This window comes from Onthophagus taurus, unplaced genomic scaffold (genome assembly GCF_036711975.1).
Source record: "Onthophagus taurus isolate NC unplaced genomic scaffold, IU_Otau_3.0 ScKx7SY_15, whole genome shotgun sequence".
Lineage (NCBI taxonomy): Eukaryota > Metazoa > Arthropoda > Insecta > Coleoptera > Scarabaeidae > Onthophagus > Onthophagus taurus.
Genome location: NW_027248940.1, coordinates 4,040,518 through 4,063,189, shown reverse-complemented (window position 1 = coordinate 4,063,189; position 22,672 = coordinate 4,040,518). Strand labels below are relative to the sequence as shown.

Here is a 22,672-nt window from a genome sequence, read left to right as displayed (position 1 = left end):
CCGAACATAGGGAAGCACAACGGACCGTAGCACCTCATCTACGTATCGTTGACCCGTCATGGTCTGCTATACACGCAGCAGACGTGTACGTCCACCATGTGTAATAGCACCCCAAACCATAATGCTCGGTTGTCGGTGGATAGGGCATTCTTGCACGCACTGCTCGAGTAGACGATCACCACGGCTCCGACGAACTAAAATTCGCGCATCACCGGTGCTCAATTCGAATCTTGATTCGTCGGAAAACAAAATGTCCCTCTACTCGGCTACCCACTAATGCCTAGCGTTGACCCACTCGTGACGTATGCTGCGGTGCTCGGATGTTACTGGAATTTGCTGTTTCGCACGACGCACGCGCAGTCCACTATCTACCAAACGCCGCCATACAGTTCGCGTAGTGAGTGCGCCTTCCCCTGCCGGTGGCCAAACAGCTCCAAGTTGCGTTGAGGAGGACGCACACGACGCTAAAGCGCTGAAAACAAGAGTGCGATCCTCGTGTGCTGGGGTCGCGCATGGCCGTCCCGGCCGCGGCTGTAGGTGCCTGTGTCCTACCTCAGACCATTCTCGCCATGCCCGTTGCACTGCCGATAACGACCGCTCGAGACGACGCGCAATTTCACAGACCGATACACCCTCAATGTGCATACCCTCAAACATTCCTCGCTCCAACTGGCTTAAGTAACGCGATCGCCCATCCATTGCGCACAGAGTACGATAACAATGTGGTTCCTCACACCACACTAAAAACGAACGGTATTTTCTATCCACTTCGGTCTCCATAGCGACGGAATGTTCCACTTGGAAGAGCGGCTCAGTCAACAATGCCGCGACGGAACAACTCGAAACTCGATGAATAAACTCGTCTACAGTAAACCTTTGTGCTCCGCAAATATCATGGATTTATCTTCACGCGTTCAGATTATATAGGGTGTGCTCGTGAATTATGTCCAACAGTGTATTTGGGCCGTCATTTTTTAGACCATCAGTTGAAGATACGTTTGCGTGACGCCTTGGTGCTATCTATATTTAATTACGGTGATATTGTTTACGACTCGTGTATTGACTCCGTGTTTATTGCTAAAATTCAACGGATACAAAATTCGTGCTTGCGTTTTATATATGGAATAAAGAGACGTGAACGTATTTCACATACCCTAAATTGGGTTCCTTGGCTGAATATATCTAGGCGCCGGACCCTCTACAAAGCGTGTTTCTATCATAAAGTGATTCTGTACAAATTTCCACCCTACTTGTATCAGAAAATAAGTTTCCGCAGCAATGTTCATAACATTAACGTTAGGCATAGGCATACTCTAACGATACCCCGACATCGTTTAAAATTATTTAAACGATCTTTTTCGTATTGTATGCTGAATATACACAAGGCTCAATTTTTGATCTTTCATATCCCAAATTTTCTAATACCTCATTTACTTTGTCATTCCAAGCTTTGGACAATTGTTTAAGTCCGTATATTGCCTTTTTAAGTTTCCCTTTGTATCACAATTAAAACCCTCTGGCAATTTCATGAATATTTCCTTATTTAACTGACCATTTAAAAAAGCTGTTTTAACATCTAAATGACAAATATTTAAGTTAAATTGTACTGAAAGTCCAATAAGTAATCTTAATGTAGTATGCCGCATCACAGGAGAAAAAGTTTCATTGTAGTCTATTCCATATTTTTGCGTGAAACCCCTTCTTTTGCCTATCACTATCTGATGTTGTTTTAAATACCCACTTACAATTCACTACACTTCCTTTATGAGACCCATCAACTACTGCCCATGCTTGATTCTCCTCAAAGCACTGTAGTTAGTCTTCTATGGCTTCCTTCCACCTTTCCCAATCAGGTCGATTCTTGGCTTCACTTATCGTTTCAGGATCCTCACTAATTTCTTTTCCTGCTGTACATAAATAAGTGACATAATCTTCATAATTTTTCGGTTTCGGAACTCTAGAAGATCTTCTCACTTCTTCTGTTTCCCTTTGGTTTTTATCTGTCACATTTTCAATGTTTGCAAACTGTTCTTCCGTCTTCCTGGTTTCTTCTTTTTCTTCTGGATTTTTATCCGCCACTGAATTCGTAGTTTGTTCTTCTGATTCATCATTGTTCATAAAAATATCCAGTTTCGTACTCAGATCTTCAGTTATCTTTACATCTCGGCTAATGATAACACAATTATTTTCTTTATCATATAATCTATAACTATAACCCTTAACATTTTCTGAATAACCAACTAGAAAAACCTTTTTTGACTTTTTGTCCCATTTGTGACGTTTTTCTTTTGGTATGTGTACCATTACCGAACTACCAAATATTCTTAATTTACTCACATCTGGTTTCTTTCTCATCCACACTTCAAAAGAAGTTTAACTGTTTAAACCAGCCACCAAAGTCTTGTTTCTAAGGTAGACCGCAGTATTCACTGCTTTAGCCCAAAGTTTTGTTTCTAATTTTGCATCATATAGAAGATATCTAGCTTTTTCTAGATACAACAACAATTATCAAGGCGATACACATGGAAATGCCTATATTTCTTTATGCTCTTCAAAGCTGTTGATTGTCCCGTACTTCTAATAGTCTTCATGTAATTGTTCGTTTTTTGAATTTCATTTTCTCTTTCGTTGTTTGATAATTTTTTACCATCTTGTTTTGATTCTCTGGAGTTTGTGTATCTAGGCTTTGACGAACTTCCTGCCATTTCTCGTTCTCAGTTTTCCTTTGGTGCTGAGGTGATGCGATTACCTACGGCAGGCTGATTGTTATCGCCGTCGTTTCTTATTGTTAGTTGAATGCATTTTTCAATAGTGTTTGGTACCATCTGTTGCGTAGTAGATGGAACTATCTTTGGATCAACATTTGTGCTTGTTTGGAGTATAGGAATCTGTAACCTTTATTTGTTTCTGATTTGTTTACATTTTCAGCATGGAATAACTTTAGATTATTTTTCAGTAGTTCTGTGTATTCCAAAAGGATGCTGTTCTTTGACGTCATTTCTTCTAGAAGTTTTGATGTATTATATTTTCTTGTCATAGAAATTTTATATCCTGTGCTACATTTTGGGTAAGTATGTTAGTCTTAACCTCAACATCTTGATCGGGATCTTCGATATGTAGGTTGGATCCAAGGCAGATCGTTTCATGCCGTTTGATGCAGGCTGGATGAATTACCCATCACATTTAACGCACGAAACAAAGTTTACCACCTTGACAGCGCAGTGGGAACCGTTAATTAGTGCACTATTAACAGGAGGAACTTGCACGTCCGCCATATTTTATTTTTATTTAGTCTTCTAGCAGCAATATTTAGACTTCTAGATCGGACGGTCGCCAACCAACCACAACGCCCGGTTGATAGGGTTTTACCCAAGGGCGCCTATATAAGGCGGCCGGGTTTCCATCAGCGGTCAATTCCAACCGAACCTCGAAGCGATGACAACAGCGACAACGATAACAGCAGCCAGCACTTCAACCGCCAGTTTCGACGACGATCCCTTTTCGTCTTACAAACCGTTGAGGGTTTTTGTACATTTTTTGTAAATAAATTATTTTTTTTTAATTCAACGACTGTTGTTTCTTCTTCGGCGCAATACATCCCCCGTAACAATTGGCGCCCAACGTATGGCCCGATAATGCCAAAAGGACCAACAACGAGAAGCCGTTCATTGTCGACACGGCCATATGCGACGAAGGAAGATTTGGCAAGCTCTTCAGAAGAAGAGGGGCCCAACCGATTAAAGAAGAGAAGAAAGGAAAAGAATACCAAACGCAGAAGATGGAGAAGACCGCCGAAGAACCAAAACAAGACAGTGCGACCGTTCAGACACAGGTTTGCGCCCTGTCAAAGTTATTGGCCGAACATGTCTGCATCCCAAAAGCCGAGCCCCCGTGCCTCACCGGCGATTCCTTAGAGGATCCTGCAGAATTTGTCAAGGTAATAAAGACATATTTCACTGACACCGGCACTCCACCAGCGGAACAATCAAAGAAAGCGATCAGTTTTTTTCGAGAAGATGCCGCTTTGTGGTGGAGTGCATTCGATGACTTGGAGATGTCCTTCGCGGAATTTCACCAGGTGCTGTTGGAAAGGTTCAACAGTCCGCAAATATTGGCACAAGTCAACGGCCAATATTTCAGCCGCCAACAGCAGGCCGATGAATCGGTGCAGGCGTTTTTAAAACGCAAACACCTGCAAGCCCGGCGTCTGCACCGAAAACCGGACGACGACATTGGAATGATGGTTGCCCTGCTGCTACCTCAGCTACAGCTGCACCTGTCCCCCATGCCGGCCAACATACACGAGTTGCGACACAAAGCAATTCGCACGGAGGCGCTTTTGAAGAAGTCGGGCCTCCTCAAACAACCCACAACACCATCTCCAAAGGGTAAGAAGACTCCTGAAGGGGACACCGAGGCCCCCAAGAAGAAGGTGCCCCGATGCTGGTATTGTCCCGGGTACCATTGGAACCGTGACTGTCCCCTACAACGCAGCACCGGTTCGGGAAACGAGACGGCGGCCGTTCGCCCAGGACAACCCGGACGGCCGCAGTAATCTCCACATTGGAGGAACCCGGTTGCTCCAGCCGCTCGACCGTAACAATCGAGGTAGCAGGAAGGCGCAGCCTAGCTCTCCTGGACTCCGGCTCGGGAAGCAACTTTGTCAGCTCAAGAGCCGTCGCGTCTTTTAAACCGCTGGGAGACACCTACGCCACCCAAGCGGACCCGAATGCCCAGCTGCCCATCCTCGGGAAGGCCGAAATCCAGTTCACCATCGGTGAACTCCAGTGCACCCAGCAGTTTTTGGTGGTTCCTCGACTCAGCACCCCGTTTGTTTTTGGGGATCCCTGGTTCCACGACCAAGGGGTGATTCTCGATTTCCAACGAGGCTGTTTTCACTTCGGGAAAGAGAAGAGGACCACGATGTACTTCCGATGGACCAGCCCCACTGCGCCACTGCCCGCCCTGGACGTCAATACTATCCGTCACCAATTTCCGGACAAACACAAAGAGGCCTTTCGAACGACGCTTCGTGCCTTCCCCGACGTGTTTACCGACTCCCATAAGAGTACCACAGGGGCAACTCAGCACAAACTGGAGCTCACCGAAGGAGCAAGGCCGTTTCGACTACCGCCATACCGCTGCTCCTCTACCAAAAAGGAATTTATCGCCCGTGAACTAGAGAACATGTTGGCGGACGGTGTCATTGAAGCCAGTCGTTCCCCGTACTCATCTCCGATCGTACTGGTGGAGAAGAAAGATGGGACCAAGAGGTTTTGCGTCGATTACCGTCGATTAAACCAACAACGAGTCCTCAGCGCTGCCTATCATCCACGAGACGCTGCGGGACCTCAGCCAGGCCACCGTTTTTTCGAGCCTCGACCTGCGGTCCGGATATTGGCAAATCCCAATGGAGAAGGGGTCCCGACCCTTGACCGCCTTCACAACTCCCGACGGTGCCACCTACCAGTTTCGCGTCATGCCTTTCGGATTGAAGAATGCCTCGGCGACGTTCCAGAAGTTAATGACGCAAGAAGTGCTCCCCGGATACCTCCGGAAATTCGCCCTGGTGTACTTGGATGATGTCATCGTCTACAGCAACTCCTGCGAAGAACACCTTAAACACTTACACCTGGTGTTTGAACGACTCCGGTTACACAACCTCCGGTTATCACCGGAAAAATGCCACTTGGGGGCGACAACCATCGACTACCTGGGTCACCGGATTACACCAGGAGGAGTGGAGCCCTTACCGAACCACGTCACCTCCCTCTGCGACACATCGAGACCATCCAACAAGAAGCAGCTGCGAACCTTCTTGGGACACCGAGCAGCGCTACCACGCTAACGAACAGGAATGCTTGGCAGTCGTCTGGGCGATGCGATTTTTCCGACCGTACCTGGAGGACAGAAGATTCACCATGCGCACCGACAGTAGAGCATTGTTATGGCTTGACACCATGAAGGACCAGAACGCCAAGTTTACCCGGTGGGCGCTCCTTCTTCAGGAATATAATTTGACATACAACACGTCCCGGGAGAACAGAACGAACTCCCGGACTTTCTCTCGCGCCAACCCGGGCATGAGGCAACGACCCCTGCATGATGGGCTTTTGTGGAGATGACATCCCGATGGTAACCGACTGATCGTGCCACAGGACATGCACGACCAGGTGTTGCACGCCTACCATGACGCGTCCACCGCAGGCCATCCCGGAGCTGAGGAAACCACGAGGGCGATCCTGAGGAAACTGGTGGCTTGGTGTAGAGGAAGACGTGGCCAGACACGTCCGGGATTGCTGGGCCTGCTCATCGCTCAAGCGGGGACCCCTACAGGAACGGGCTCCATTACGACCACGAGCGCCCACACAACCATGGGAAGTTTTGGTTTACATGAAAACACGAGATAACAACAGGTTTGTGTTCGTTGTCACCGACCTGTTCAGTCGATGGGTGGAGGCGTTTCCGGCCCTTACCAGCAGCGCTCCGAAAATCGTGAACATCCTGGAGAGTGAGGTGTTTACCCGGTATGGTTATCCAAGGGCCATTTTATCCAACAACGGGCCTCAGTTTACCAGCGCCAACTGGGACTCCGCGCTGAGACATTGGGGGTGCCACCACTGATATACCACCCCCAGGCCAATCCTACGGAGAGGAGGATTCAAGAAATAAAGAAATGCATACGGATCCAACTCCAGGGCATAAATCCAACGACCTGGGATCGGCACATTAATCGGGCTTTATTCAACGTTCGGTCACGGCGCAACGCGGCGACACGAGAAACCCCTGCCGCCCTGCTGCTGGGATACGAGTTACCGCGACCTGGGGAATGGTTTCTTGAGGGCCCCCAAGATGGTCAACAGCCAGCGGCAGGACGGGCCGAGAGAATTGTTTCTTCTTCGGCGCAATCCATCCTCCATAACACCAGCAGTATGTGATCTTCTACCAGCAGTCTAGTCTTCTATCAGCAGTATGTAATGTTCTCGAAAGAATATTGACTCTTCTACCAGCAGTATCTAGTCCTTTGTTAACAGTATCTAGTTTTTTTGGCAGAAAGTGTACGATGTACAAATGGTTTGCACGAATTTTAGACTTTTTATTGCAATTTGAAATTGGTCTAGTTTTATTTTAAACATTTTCTTGAATTTTGGACTTTACTCAAAGTGAGTTTACACGATTTTTTTGCCGCGTGCTGTTTAGTCGTAATTCTAGACTTGTTTAAGAATTTTTATGATAATCATGTCAAAAATGTTGCGTTTAAGAATCTTTTTGAAAGATAAGGTGATAAAATGAAGAGCAAATCTTCTTTTATAACCTCAAAAAGTTTCATTCTCTTATTTCTAATACTTTACCAGAATCAATTTTTTAAAATTGTGGCATATATTAAGAAATGTATTAACTGCGCAATACATTTTAAATTTCTTCTCGCTACAAATACTTACGTGTTTGTCACTTATTTCAACTTTATCTCCCGGACAAGTTGTGCTATCATCTGGGACATCCCCCAAATCAAACTCAATGAACTTCAAGTGCATACAGCAAGAAGTATTTTGGGGCAAAGCGATCTTCCAGGAACATTTTGTCGCGCCCGGATACGTTTGGGGGAAATTTGGTGACACCAACACTTCGGGTATTTTATCCGCCACCAATAGGGAAGGCCCACAAACAGCTAGAATTAAAAACGATAAAAAATATATTGCGAAAATTATGAAGGGATCTTACACAAAATCGGTGTAACTTCCAATTTAAATCCTCGCCCCATATTGAATAGGTTCGTCGTCCAACGGATCCAAACTTTCGCCCCGGTCGTTTTGTAAGTCGGAAGAATATCTTGGTCGCAAAACGAATCAATTATTTCCGATAATGGCCCCCCACCATCGCGAATTTCGAAAAAGCTACACGAACAATTTTTGAGTAGACTCCCGTTTGTGTTGAGTTTGCAAGAATCGAGTTCGATGAATTTTAAGCTGAGATAATAACCATCCATGGTTTCGATTTGATAGTGGCAATCTAGCTCGTTTAATGAGATGGGGCCTCGAATTGTTGCTGTTTTGGTGTCGTTTAAGTAAGTTTTTCCACCACACCCAGCTGATGGGCCATAAGAAAAATAAATTAAAGCTTTAAACCCGATTGAACTCCTCGAAGGGTATCGATAAACGATCGTCATTTGATTCGAAGTCGAGCTAATTATAGGTGTGTTTTCTGGGTGGATGATTGAGGAATAATTCCCGCAGAATTTCGCCAAACGATTGCTGGAATTCCGAGAGAGTCCGTCGAAAAACATCAAATAATCCGCGTTACAATTAAAGGTGTATCTTAAATTTAGCAATTCCAATCTAACGACAACGGATTGCGATTTTTCTGGAGCTGTTATATTCCAAACGCAGGGTTTTTCCAATCCGTAAAACCTCGTGCTTCGATAGGTTTGGTCCCGTTTAAATTTATAGTCGTCTTGAATTGTGGTGGGTTGCGTTATTTCACCCCCGCATTCATCCGTTTTATAACTCAACAAGAATCCTCTCCGATTCATGAAACTGTCCGTTCTAAATGTTACAATTACATTATTTTCGACTATGATAAAAGGAGGGGGGGTTGTCGAGCAATAAGTGTTGTTAATAAAATTTCGATACATCTTATAAGACAACGTAACGTTATCAAAAATGCAATTATCATCGCCGTGTTCTAAGTTGAAATCGAGAAACTCCACTCTTAAGTTAGCCCGATTCGCCGATATGTTGTAAACGCAAAACATGTTTGATTTGTAATTGTTGGGGTATCCCGGGCTTGAAATCGTCTTTGCGTTTTTATCCGCGACGAAATCCCCGCCGCAATTCGCGCTCCAAGACGCCCTAAATCCAGCTTGAGAAATCTTTGAGTTACTCCGAAAAACAACCTTCATTTTCGTCGAGGTGGAATTAACGAAACTCGGGGGGTCTTTCCCGCATAACACGTTAATTAACTCCCAACCCTCATTTTTGTAGTCATAAATTTTGACGTAATCATTTTCGCAATTATTACTAGTCTCTAAATGGAATCGTTTATCGAAAATTAACCCAACGTGGTACCCATCACCAGTGTGGAGCTCCCAAACGCACTCAATATTATTCGGGTATTCCTCCGGATAGTTAGGTGTTTGCAAAAATCGGTTTGTGTCGTAAAACACTCCTCCACAACCCCCGATAACCGGCTCATAATTAACTTGGAATCCTTTCCCGTTTGAAGCAACATCGAAATGATACTCGATCCATATCCCTTTTGATTGCGAGATGTAAGTGGAGGGTAAAGAGTTTCCGCAAAAAGTCCCGATTAACGGGCTGGTTTTTAGCGGTCCATTATGGATTTTAACGAAGCTTTTTTCGCAATCTTGTCCTAAATCCATGGAGGTGAAGTTGAGCTTAACGGCTTGGTTTTCTAGCAAATCGATGACCCAAACGCAATCGTACGTTGTTGATGGGGTATTGGGGAAGTCGGGGGATTGTATCGTGCCGATCGGTTTGGTGATGATCCCGCCGCAATTTTGGGTTGAATATTCAACGGTGTAATTGATTGATTCGAGATAACCCGCTCTTTGCATGTTTATCATTAATATGTAAGGGTATGGGATTCGGAGAGTTTCGGGTTTCTTTAAGAAGTTGCAATATTCTGCTACTAACATCGTTTCGCCGTTAACTAAAAAAAATATACATATATAAAATTTTCAAAAATCATATCTGCTTTAAAGATTTTAGTTTATGATGTGATAAAAAAATTGTTAGAGAATGTTAATTAGCCTTGCCATCGTGGATCAATGTGTGGATCGAATAGCACAGAGTGAAGAGATGCCGGTCCCAAGCCCGGATAAAGAAGGGGGGTTGAGGCGGCTTGAAAAGCAATCTATCCCGAGTAAAAAATCATAACGGTAATCGTGGAAACGTGGAATGTATATAAGATAAGAACAAAAACAAAAGAAATCGTTGACGCGCTACACAGAAAGAAAGTCCAGATAGCCGTTGTAGGTCTAAGAATGAAAGAGCCAATAAGAGGATCTTCATATTAATAAATGAAAATCTAAAAAACTCTATAACAGGATGGGGCAGAGCAACATAATTTTCAGGATTTTCTCGTAGCCACTTTAGTTATTAATTTTTATACAGCAAGTCTCTACAATGAGCACTGTCCGAGATACAGTACTTTGCACGCTTATTTGACCACCTTGTACAACGAATGAACAGAGAATCCATAATGGTTTCTTTAAACATAAGGAAATAGTACATAAATACACATGGCATCAAAAAACAAGGTAACACAAATCGATTATAGACTACAGTATCACTAAACTAAATTCGAACATATAAATCCAAGGTACAAAAGTTTGCAGAAGCCTAGAATGCGCATCAGATCCTTATATCCTAAGCACTAAATTAATAATAACCTGCAAGCTATACAACGCACACAAAAAGAAAGACTACTCTGGGTTCTGAATCAGCACTGAGTGGCGGGTTGCTGCCGGGTTGTTAAAGTCGCGAAAATGAGAGGGATTGTGGGACACTTGGAGAGGTGTTTCAGGGCGAAGGGGTTAGAGGTGAACGGTAGCAAAGACAAAGATGATGAAATTCTGCAAAGCGGGGAGAAGAATGGGGGAGGAATGGACATGTGATGGGATGGGAGGGAGATTGAGGAGATAGAGAATTCATATACCTGGGATATAGATTCAGGGAAGATAGCAAAGAGACGGCGAATGTGAGGGGGATGGCAAAAAGGGATAATAAGGTAATGGGGTGAGAAAGCGTTTGGAAGGGACATTAGAAAGAGAAAGATTATGTTTGATGGGTTGGTGAAGAGTACAATGATGTACGCCCCGGAGTTGGGGATGGAAGAAGCAGGATATTCTGGAGGATGTACAGAATCAGTAATGGAGGTGGGTTCTAGGTCTGGTGAGACACTGGGGTACATTGTGAGGGAGGAAGTGAAGGTGGATGAATCGTGGCTATAAAATAGAAAACCATACTGCGAGATTTTGGGGGAGTGTTGGAAGGAAGTTAGGGAGGGGAAGATTAGATATGGTAAGGGAGAGAGCGGGAAATATTACACAAGGACGAGTTATTCGGAGGCAGAGAAAAATTACAGAATAAGGGAAGGGGGATCGACAGGAATAGGGACGTTCAGATAAAGGAGAGAAGGACGCAGATAAGGAAGGGACAATGAAGGATATGGCGACATAATGACGGAGGAGCTTCGAAAATACTTGGTGAAGGAGGTGAGCGAGGAAGGGAAAAGGCTGTTGGCCAGAATTCGTTGTGGTAATGAGGAGAGAGCGAACAGGTATATACTGGGCGTACGGTGTGGAGAGGTGGTGTCGACGCTAGAACATATGTTGAGAGGATGTAGTGAGCTGAGGGAAGAAAAAAGGAACCGGACGCAGATTCTGAATGAGGGGGGGGAGGCAAGGGATGGATGAGGGAGGTGGTTTGGCGAGGGGTAGGGTGAGGGGGTGATAAGGGAAGTTAAGTTAAGTTTAGTTTGTCATGTATTAAATAGGAAATTGTAAACACTTAGTTGACAATAAAAACTTTTATTATAATTGCAAAAAGTATACCAGCAATGGCTGAATCAGGTTATACCAGGGAAGAAGGCTGATTATTTATAGAAGGGGACTGTCAAAATATTGAAAAATGACCAAAAGTGTAAAGAACTACATCCATATTCGCTTTGTCATTGTAGCAAAGATGACAAAACAAACAGAATTCATAATCTCCTCTTTTTGTAGATACATCAGCGAGAGGTTGACGAAATCAAAATAAATATTGAAAGTAGAGAAGATCTCGAAATAGCCTTTATTCAATTAAACAATATCATATACAATAATGCATATGAATCAAGCTGTCCCATAAAACACAAAAGTGTATAATACAATTTGCCTTGGTGGAATAAGGGCCTTGAACAACAACGCATTATGGATAGAAGACTAAATAATAAAGTCATGCATTCCAAACTCGAACATACCTGGGATCTCTATAGGACAGCCCAACGGAGTACAACTTGGCTATTCGGAAAGCCAAAGAAAAATCTGACGCAGTTTCTGCGACGACATAAATAATACGCCTACAGTTGCTCGCCTCCATAAGATCTAATAAACAAGACGGCAAATATACTGAGGATAATTAAGGAATCGTTGGAGCTCTTATTGAACACACACTTCCCTACCTGAAAAGTCTGTTCCATGCGAACCCGTCCATCAGATCGGGTTCGCAGCATAGCTGGTAAAATCTTTACAGTCAATAGAGTAAGGTGGGTTATTTCTACTTAGCCTGTGAGCACGTCAGAAACGAGTTTAATAATAATGACTTAAAATTATCCCAACACTACAAAACTAAATGAGATGAAGCAATTAGAAGAACCAAATACTTCTGAACACTGACCTACAAAAATGAAGGGATCCACACCAACACTGCATTGAAGATCTATAATGACCGGTATTAGCCTATGGACAGGTTCTGAAAATCAACTCGACAAATAAGACCAAGGATATTATCGAAAAGGGAGAAAGGAGATGCATCTTCAAAATCCTCTGCACAAGATAAGCAACGAAGACCTATACACTAGAATAAATATAAAACCAATACGACAAAGACACGAAGTTTAAGGATTCTAGTTTATGATGTGATATAAAAATTGTTAATAACATTATTGAAATTTCAATCAAACAATTTTATTATTAAAGATATTTCTTACCTTTAGTTTTTACATCCAAATTTGTCCCAACCGTTCCACAATTTCGAACTGGTTTCCTGTCAGCCATATTACTCGTTATTTTCAAAGTAACCGTCCTTTGAAGATGGACATCATCATCGCGACTCCAAGAGCACCTAAATAACGTCACATTTTTCGGGGTGTAAATAGTCCCGTATTCTTTACCAAAATCCCCAACGCACAACGTTGGTTCATCGGAACTATATTGCAATTTAAATCCTCGATGTGAAGAAACGTGTGACGACCAGAAATAAATCGCCATCACGTTATCGGTTGAATATATATAATCGGCTTTATCCCCAGCACTCAAATACTCAATTTCCGAGTAAAAATCGTGATCGTTAAAGAAAACGATTCCTTGTTCGTAAGTGTGGGAGTTCTTATCTAAATCGAGGTCGATTACTTTCACTTTAATCCTTCTTCCCCGGGGAACCTCGATGTTCCATTCGCAAATTCTTTGGTTGTGGTTCATACTTGGATAACCCGGGGATGTTATGAACCCGGAAGGAGACGTTAATTTCCCGCCACAAACTTCTTGGTCCGTTACAAAACTTAACGAGAACCCAGCGAATCGTTTCAACCTCATAACTTTACCGGAAGTGAACTTAACCGTGACGTGATTTCCGAAAGTTTGGACGTTTTTCAATTCGGGTTTCATCTTGCACGCATCAACAATTTCTTTTGAGTTATTTTTCAAAAAATGATCAACAATTTTAATTCGGGATTCTGCACAATCGCCAATTCGTGGAGGTAAATCGATTTCTTTGAAGGTTATATTCAAAAAGTGATCTCTCGGCCCAATTATTTCCCAAGAACAATCCAGATTTTCGGGGTAAAACTCTTTCAACCCGTAATTAGGGGATGTTATCGTGCCGGATGTTGCGCGAATTATCCCCCCACAACTTTTGATTTGGATTTTGGCTTTAAACCCGTTCCTTGGGTCATCAACTTGGGTGAAAAATTTTATGTAGAGTACATTATCGGTTGTCGCTTGAGAACTGGGAGTTTCATCGCAAAATCTTCCGATTAATTTCGAAGTAACCGCAGCGCCATCTCTTAACTCGACGTATTCATCGTCGCAATTAACCGAGTTGGTTAAATCGAACCGTTCTAAGAAGTCGATTCGGATCGATTCGCCGGGGGGAGCTCGAACGATCCAGATACATTCGATGTGGGGTTGAGGGATGTTGGGGTAATTCGGGGAATTAATTATCGTTGAGTTTTCAATTTCGGTTAGGGTTAATTTTCCGCCGCAATCAAACGAAACTTCTTTAAACGTCAATTCAAATCCTGGGGATTTGGCGACTGATGTTGAGTGGAGCTTGATGTATAAATGATTTGATGCTGATTTTAATGTTGGGGGGGAGTTCTTCCCGCAATATTTTCCTTCCCCCAAAAATGGAGAATCCGCGTATTGCCCGTTTCTTAAAATTAAGTAATTATTGCAAGGGGAATCGGGGGATTCCCCCAAATCGAAAATTTTGAACGAAACTTCGATGGTTTTTCCTGATCGAGCTGTAATATTCCATTGGCACTCATCGTCTGGGACGGAGGATTTTTCGGAAATCTTTATGACTCCGTTACTCGATTTGATGCTTCCCCCACAACGCTCCGATATGATCGCTTGGAACCCGCTCGAGTTGCTGAATGAGTTTGAGCGGAACACAACCCTCATTAAATTCGAAGTTAAAATCTCGTGGTAAGTCTCATTCGGTAAACAAGCCGTTTTTATCAATTTCCAAGCAGATTCTTCATCATCACTCCCAGCGTAAATTTGCACCTTATCAAAAATGCAACTTCGCGCGTTAACAACGCGCAAATCATTGAATCTTAGCCCCAAATGATTTTGGGATTTCGTCGAAAACGTCCAAGAACAATTCAAATTCTTTTTGTACCCCCAAGGATACCCCGGAGATGTAAGCAAAAAAGGATCACTCCCATTTACCACCACAGTCTCTGAATTGCCACAAGATTCATTTGAGCTTAAATAAATTAAAGGATTAATATAATTGGGTTTCGAGACGACGTTGATTTGAGTCCACTCCAAAATAAATCGGCTTTGTTTGGTGCGCGGATCGAACGTCGCCTCCAAATAAATCACGTTAGAGGATGACTCAAAATTAGGTTTTCTCCCCCCGCAATAATATTCCCCATCCGAATCGGTGTTGTACCCATCATAAACCGCAATATGCGCCTCGTAATAACACATCTCCTCGTCAGTCCCCAACGAAAATTCTTTGGCTGTTAACCTAATTTTGTGCCCAAATCCAACTCGAATCCTCCAATAAAACGATGAAGATTTCGCGTAGTATTCCGGGTAAAGAGGTGAGTATAAAAATCCGTGGTCCCCGCTAAATTCATTTTCGTGATCTAAAATTAAATCATTTCAATCATTTAAATTAATTAATTAAATTATTTGTTACTTAAAGAAAATCGTGCCATAAATCCTTTCTTCTTTTGCCCGATATCGCCAACGTCTGATTTGGCGCTTTTAAAATAAATCCAAATTGAGCCGTTTGCGGTGATGGTTGGGGGGATGTTGTTGCCGCAATAATCGCCCAAAAGTTTGTTGTTGTCGTCGATTGCGCGGATTTCCACGAAATCTTCGTTGCAAAATTGCGATTGGACCAATTCGAAATCTTCGAAGTTGATGGTATAAGAAAAGCTGGGTGACATTTTTAAGGTCCATTCGCATTCGATGTCGTCGGGGTATTGGTTTGGGTAGTTTGGAGTTGCAAATTGGCCGCTTTCGTGCTCTAATGTTCCACCACATGCTAAAAATAAATTTATGTAATAACACCTAATCCTCTTCCTTCATATTTAAGATTGTTCGGGTTATTCTTTCAGAATGTTTAAAATCATCGTTGGGTAGAAAAATAAATTAAAAATCGAAAATAAAGAATGAGTTTTTATCGTATTTATCGTAGTTTTTGGGATATCCTCTTTTAAATCCTTAAATTTGGCTCTTTTAGTGAAAATGAATAATTTTTGTGGGAAATATCTCAAGAACGAAGGGAAATATCAAAAAAATTTATTCTTATTAATCGATTTAGAAATGATTTTTCCACTAAATGAAATCACCCGATTTATTATATCGATGATTAATAATAAGTAAGATGCCTAAAAATATAAAAAAAGCGATTTATTCAAAATTAAGTTTTTTCTTTCACCTCTAAGTTCGTTGGGGTTACCTTTATACAAAGTTTAAAATCATCGTTGGGTAGAAAAATAAATTTAAAACCGAAAATAAAGAATGAGTTTTAATCGTATTTATCGTAGTTTTTGAGATATCCCCTTTTGAATCCTTAAATTTTTCTCTTTTTGTGAAAATTAATACCTTTGTTGAGAAATATCTTAAGAACGAAGGGAAATATCAAAAAAATTTATTCTTATTAATCGATTTAGAAATGATTTTTCCACTAAACGAAATCTCACGATTTATTATAAAGATGATTATTAATAAGGAAGATGCGTAAATCATAAAAAAAGTGATTTATTTAAAATTAATTTTTTTCGTTCACCTCTAACTTCGTTGAGATTACTTTTAGACAATGTTTAAAATCATCGTTGGGTAGCAAAATAAATTTAAAATCGAAAATAAAGAATGAGTTTTAATCGTATTTATCGTAATTTTTGAGATATCCCCTTTTGAATCCTTAAATTTTTCTCTTTTTGTGAAAATTAATACCTTTGTTGAGAAATATCTTAAGAACGAAGGGAAATATCAAAAAAAAATATGTTTATTAATCGATTTAGAAATGATTTTTCCACTAAATGAAATCACCCGATTTATTATATCGGTGATTAATAATAAGTAAGATGCATAAAACATAAAAAAAGCGATTAATTCAAAATTAGTTTTTTTCGTTCACCTCTAAGTTAGTTGGGGTTACTTTTACACAACGTTTAAAATCATCGTTGGGTAGAAAAATAAATTTAAAATCGAAAATAAAGAATGAGTTTTTATCGTATTTATTGTAGTTTTTGAGATATCCCCTTTTGAATCCTTAAATTTGGCTCTTTTTGTGAAAATTAATACCTTTGTTGGGAAATATCTTAAGAACGAAGGGAAATATCAAAAAAATTTATTCTTATTAATGGATTTAGAAATGATTTTTCCACTAAATGAAATCACCCGATTTATTATATCGGTGAGTAGTAATAAGTAAGATGCGTAAAAACATAAAAAAAGCGTTTTTTTAAAAATTAATTTTTTTCGTTCACCTCTAAGTTAGTTGGGGTTACTTTTACACAATGTTTAAAATCATCGTTGGGTAGAAAAATAAATTTAAAATCGCAAATAAAGAATGAGTTTATATCGTAATTATCGTAGTTTTTGGTATATCCTCTTTTAAATCCTTAAATTTCGCTCTTTTAGTGAAAATGAATAAGGTACGTTAGGGTAATATGGCCCGGACAAAAATATGGCCCATTCGTACTAATTTTTTTCTTGAGCGCTATCTGTTGACAAGTGACTGCCTGATAGGTTCTATTAGGTTTGTAGTGCCTGTTGACAACCAGAATAGCCAACCTTGGCTATTGGTGACCTTGCTACACTTCAATTTACAGAAAGCACATGTGTTCTTTTTACTTTTGACTGTGTTTGAGATCGTGTAACTTTGGGTAAAGCGGCCAATTAGGTAAAAAACGTCATTGCTATAATTTGTAGCCCCTTAACTTCTGATTTTTGCCTCAGTAAGAGTTTTTGTTTATTTTGTTCACAAATTATAACCCCAAATGTCCGTGAAGTGCTTGTCGGAAATATGGCCCACAACAAAACGGTAATGGGTCATATTACCGACCGGACATACAACGGACAGTCCGTTGAAACCAGTCGATATGTGCACACGACTCAAGTTTTTCGATTTTTAACGATAAATTTCCCTTTTTTATAACACGCCTTCAGCTTTTACAGTTTTTACGCCTGCCTTCAGCATTTCAAAAACTTTTTTAACCTATCACCCGACGTTGGAGTTTTTAACCTGACATGGTAAACCCACGCCGTTTTCAAAATTTCACTTAAATCTTTAATCCAAAATTATATTTTTAATCATCGGTCCGTCGTAGTTTCTTGTAAGAGAAATTTTTCCATATGATCATTTTTTCACGTGTTCATCATTCTTAGTTTTTGACGTCGTACCTGACGACGCTTTTAGAAAAAGCGAAACATTGTTGTACCGAAATTAGAAAAAAATAATAAATAATCATCGTGGACTTATTCTTTTTTATCCTATTAACCTTCCCCCTGGTTCCACTGTTCAAATGTCTGCAAAAGGGAGCATGATTAGGGAGTTATTTATTGTTTGGCTACAACATTTTGCAAAATTCAAGCCAGCAAGAAGAGTTCTTTTAGTCATTGATGATGCTTCCTGTCACTTAGATATCTCCATTGTTGAAGAAGCGGAAAAGTTGGATGTGTTCTTGTACTGCTTACCATCAAATACAACCCACGAATTGCAACCACTCAACATTATTGGGACACCGAACTGCTGAATTCCTGGCAAGCAACAAATGTTCCTTGCCGAACTCTAAAGAAGGATAGATTCGGGATTGTCGTCAATAAAGTCTGGCAACAATGTATGTCAATTTCAAACATCCAAAATGGTTTTCGAGCAACAGGGATATACCCATTCGACCCATCAGTCATCTCAGAAAATGCTTTTAGTGCGTCACTTCTTACACACAAACAGCAAGAAACTGAAGCAGAACCAAAAAAATCTGATGATGAAGACGATACCCCACTGATTCATTTTAAGCAAAAAACAGGCCCGATTTCTACAGGTAAATCATCATGAACCTAGTCCTGGTTGTTCCTCATAGACCAATGCCAACAAGGAAACCGATTCTGCTACACCAAAGACAAAGATACTTAGTGTCATAACTGTGAAACAGCCTAACCGGGATAACGCTTCTGTACCGAAGAAAAGTCCAAAGAAAAAATCATTTGCTGACATTTTAAAGACACCAGACTTTTCAACTGCTAAGCAGACGAAAAATCCTCGAAGGAAAGCAGTCAATTATAAGGCCCAGCTATTAAAAACAGACTTATTTAGAAAGGGGACAAATCCGCCAATTGAAGAGAAACCAAATAAGAACGATGAAGAAGCTTGGTATTGTTTTTTATGCGACGAGGACTGCTAATGAGACATACGGCGTTGTATTCAGTGTAATACCTGGGTATAGTAGACGCCACGAGAGCTGGCAGTAAATCATCATTTTCCGCTCTTACAAATGCCATACGTAGTTCTCAAACCGCTAGAGAGTAATGTGTGTTAGAAAGAGACAGCATTATTTTAATATGTCTCCTGTACAATTCAAATGGCCACGTCGAAAAAGTACGTCTGTTCTTCTAAGGGATGTAACTCTATAATTATAACCTCAAATCGAAACGTCTTGTGAGCGTTGTCATGAATCTGTCAGTGTTTTCACAAGCCGAAAATGTTTTCTTTGAAAGGAAAATCATTAAATAATATTTTTGACATATAACCTCCATTACTAACATAACCTACATTTAAATGTATGTGGTGAAATAATCTAAGTCGTACGTCCATATCTTGATTCATACCATTTTTAAGCGATCTGTCACTGCCAGCTCTCGTGGTTTCTACTATACATGAAGTTTGTGCGGGACTAGTGCTAGAAGATACCGAAGACTATGTGTGCCCTAAATGCGCTTAATACTCGTTTTGGTTACTTTAACCATAGGGCCATATATTCGACCTTTAAAAAATTAATTTATTAATTTTTTTCTTGTGATTTAACTGTTTAATGTATTTGATGGTTGTTGATCTATCTTTATTTTGACGATTCTCCTGATGATGCAGTTACTTTATAAACTGCGAAACCGGTAGAGAAAATATAAATTAATACGTTCATAAGTGCACAACATTAATTTTATTACTCCGGACGTAAAGAAAAACACCCAAGTGTTTTTCCAACTTTAAAAAATTGCGTGGGCCATATTTCAGTTAAGGTTGGAAATATGGCCCAATTCGAGGGTTCTAAAGTTTTTGTTGTGGAAGCGAATATAGTTTATTTTAATATTGTTTATAAGAGTATAATGTTTTGTATTGAACCAATTTTTAACATTACCAAAACATTTTCTGAATAAACCTGATTTAAACATTTTGCACTCATTTGAACTTTTTTGGGAAATATCTCAAGAACGAAGGGAAATATCAAAAAAATGTATTCTTATTAATCGATTTAGAAATGATTTTTCCATTAAATGAAATCACCCGATTTATCATATTGGTGATTAATAATAAGTAAGATACGTAAAAACATAAAAAAAGGGATTTATTCAAAATTAATTTTTTTCGTTCATCTCAAATTTCGTTGGGGTTACTTTTACACAATGTTTAAAATCATCGTTGGGTAGAAAAATAAATTTAAAATCGAAAATAAAAGAATGAGTTAAAGTCATAGTTAAATATATTAAACTCATAGTTAAAGTCTCTGATAGCGTTATCTATCGGAAAGCTTAAAAATTGGTTTCTACCACTGTATTTATCTTATAGATACCACTATCCAAGGGATAACTTTTGAAATATCTGTAACCCGTGGATTGGGTGTCGGATAAGTTGCTATTTACGGGATAACTGCGGATACCTAACCTCAAATAGGATTTATACTGACGTATAAAATTCGAGCGTTTTACTATTTCAGTTAAAATAGGAAAAGTGATATAAACTTAAATAAAAAACTATTAATAATTAACATTAGATAAAATCATCAGGCATAATTTCTTCGACATTGGAGAGCAAGAACAAATTTTTGAAGAAATCAATGAATTATTTCCTATAAGAAGCGAAAGGATTAAAAAGGAGTAGAGTTGACCATGTAAATATTCATTCAGATGTTGAATTTATGACGAGATTTCGTCTCTCGAAAAAAAGTTTTCATCACCTTTTGAATCAAATAGAAGATGTAATAAAACCTCCATCTATGACGTAAGTAATTTGTTGATTGCTATTATTTAATGTAAAATACATCAAAATTTTAGTAATAATGCTGTGCCTCCTTCAAACCGTTTGTTGCTGACTCTTCGGTTTTATGCAATAGGTAACATGTTGCTATCCATAGCAGATTTTGCAGGAGTGAGTATATAATTGGCATCTTCGTTCATCACGTTAGTTGTGCCATTATTGTTTACCATCACATTTTAACATACAATAATACGAGATATACTTGTTGCTTTCCTTGCCATGTAACTTTTTTTTGTTGTTTTTTATTACGTTTTTATGTTTGATAACAAATTCAAGAATATGTTCGCATTCTTCTTTGGTGAAATTGGTGGTTCGTCGCCCTTTCTCGGTCTCCATTTCCAAATTTTAATTTTAAGCTTAGAACAGGTTAGAATATCGTCAAAATACCTAATAGTAGGTCTTTTGACCACATAGAGCTGTCAATTTAACATAATAGACCAAAAAATCCCTAGGTTATCTGAAGGATTTCTTAACTATGAGATAAATGGAGGTGGTAGGCTCATTACTACCATCTTCTGGTTAAGCTATCTAAGGGATTATTACCACGGTTACGGCTATTTTACGCGCTCTGATTGGCTAGTAGATGGGTTTATCTATAAGATAAATTTATCTAAAAGATGGTAGTAATGGACCGTAGTACGCACGACCCTGTTATCTACAAGATAAATTGTATCTTATAGATAGTTTAACTGATAAATAACATTGGTTTGGTAGTAACGGGCCTAAATCCTTAAATTTGGCTCTTTTAGTGAAAATGAATACATTTTTTGGGAAATATCTCAAGAACGAAGGGAAATATCAAAAAAATTTATTCTTATTAATCGATTTAGAACTGATTTTTCCACTAAATGAATTCACCCGATTTATTTTATCGGTGATTAATAATAAGTAAGATGCGTAAAAGCGATTTATTCAAAATTAATTTTTTTCGTTCACCTCTAACTTAGTTGGGGTTACTTTACACAATGTTTAAAATCATCGTTGGGTAGAAAAATAAATTTAAAATCGAAAATAAAGAATGAGTTTTAATCGTATTTATCGTAGTTTTTGAGATATCCCCTTTTGAATCCTTAAATTTGGCTCTTTTTGTGAAAATTAATACCTTTGTTGGGAAATATCTTAAGAACGAAAGGAAATATCAAAAAAATTTATTCTTTTTAATCGATTTAGAAATGATTTGTTCACTAAATGAAATCACCCGATTTATTATATCGGTGAGTAGTAATAAGCAAGATGCGTAAAAACATAAAAAAAAACGATTTATTCAAAATTAATTTTTTTCGCTCACCTCTAAGTTAGTTGGGGTTACTTTTACACAATGTTTAAAATCATCGTGGGGTAGAAAAATAAATTTAAAATCGAAAATAAAGAATGAGTTTTTATCGTGTTTATCATAGTTTTTGGGATATTCTCTTTTAAATCCTTAAATTTCGCTCTTTTAGTGAAAATGAATAAGGTACGTTAGGGTAATATGGCCGGACAAAAATATGGCCCATTCGTACTAATTTTTTTATTGAGCGCCATCTGTTGACAAGTGACTGCCTGATAGGTTCTATTAGGTTTGTAGTGCCTGTTGACAACCAGAATAGCCAACCTTGGCGATTGGTGACCTTGCTACACTTCAATTTACAGAAAGCACATGTGTTCTTTTTACTTTTGACTGTGTTTGAGATCGTGTAACTTTGGGTAAAGCGGCTAATTAGGTAAAAAACATCATTGCTATAATTTGTAGCCCCTTAACTTCTGATTTTTGCCTCAGTAAAAGTTTTTGTTTATTTTGTTCACAAATTATAACCCCAAATGTTGGTGAAGTGCTTGTCGGAAATATGGCCCACAACAAAACGGCAATGGGCCATATTACCGACCGTATTCGAATACGAAATTTACGAGTTTTTATTATTTTCTTACAGCTGAGATGATGACAGAAGCAGTAGAATTGATTAGAAAAGGCCATC

General features: G+C 39.7%; 1 protein-coding gene across 1 annotated transcript in view; it reads right to left on the bottom strand.

Moving 5' to 3' along the window:
- The window catches only part of LOC111420333 (cubilin homolog), a 71,959-nt gene that overhangs the window by 6,829 nt on the left and 42,458 nt on the right, over positions 1–22,672 (bottom strand). The window contains exons 12-15 of the mRNA XM_071200887.1: positions 15,153–15,503; positions 12,712–15,099; positions 7,723–9,669; positions 7,443–7,669 (exon numbers count right to left, since the gene is read on the bottom strand). Of these exons, the coding sequence (XP_071056988.1) occupies positions 7,443–7,669; positions 7,723–9,669; positions 12,712–15,099; positions 15,153–15,503 (4,913 nt within the window). The remainder of the gene's footprint in view (positions 1–7,442; positions 7,670–7,722; positions 9,670–12,711; positions 15,100–15,152; positions 15,504–22,672) is intronic.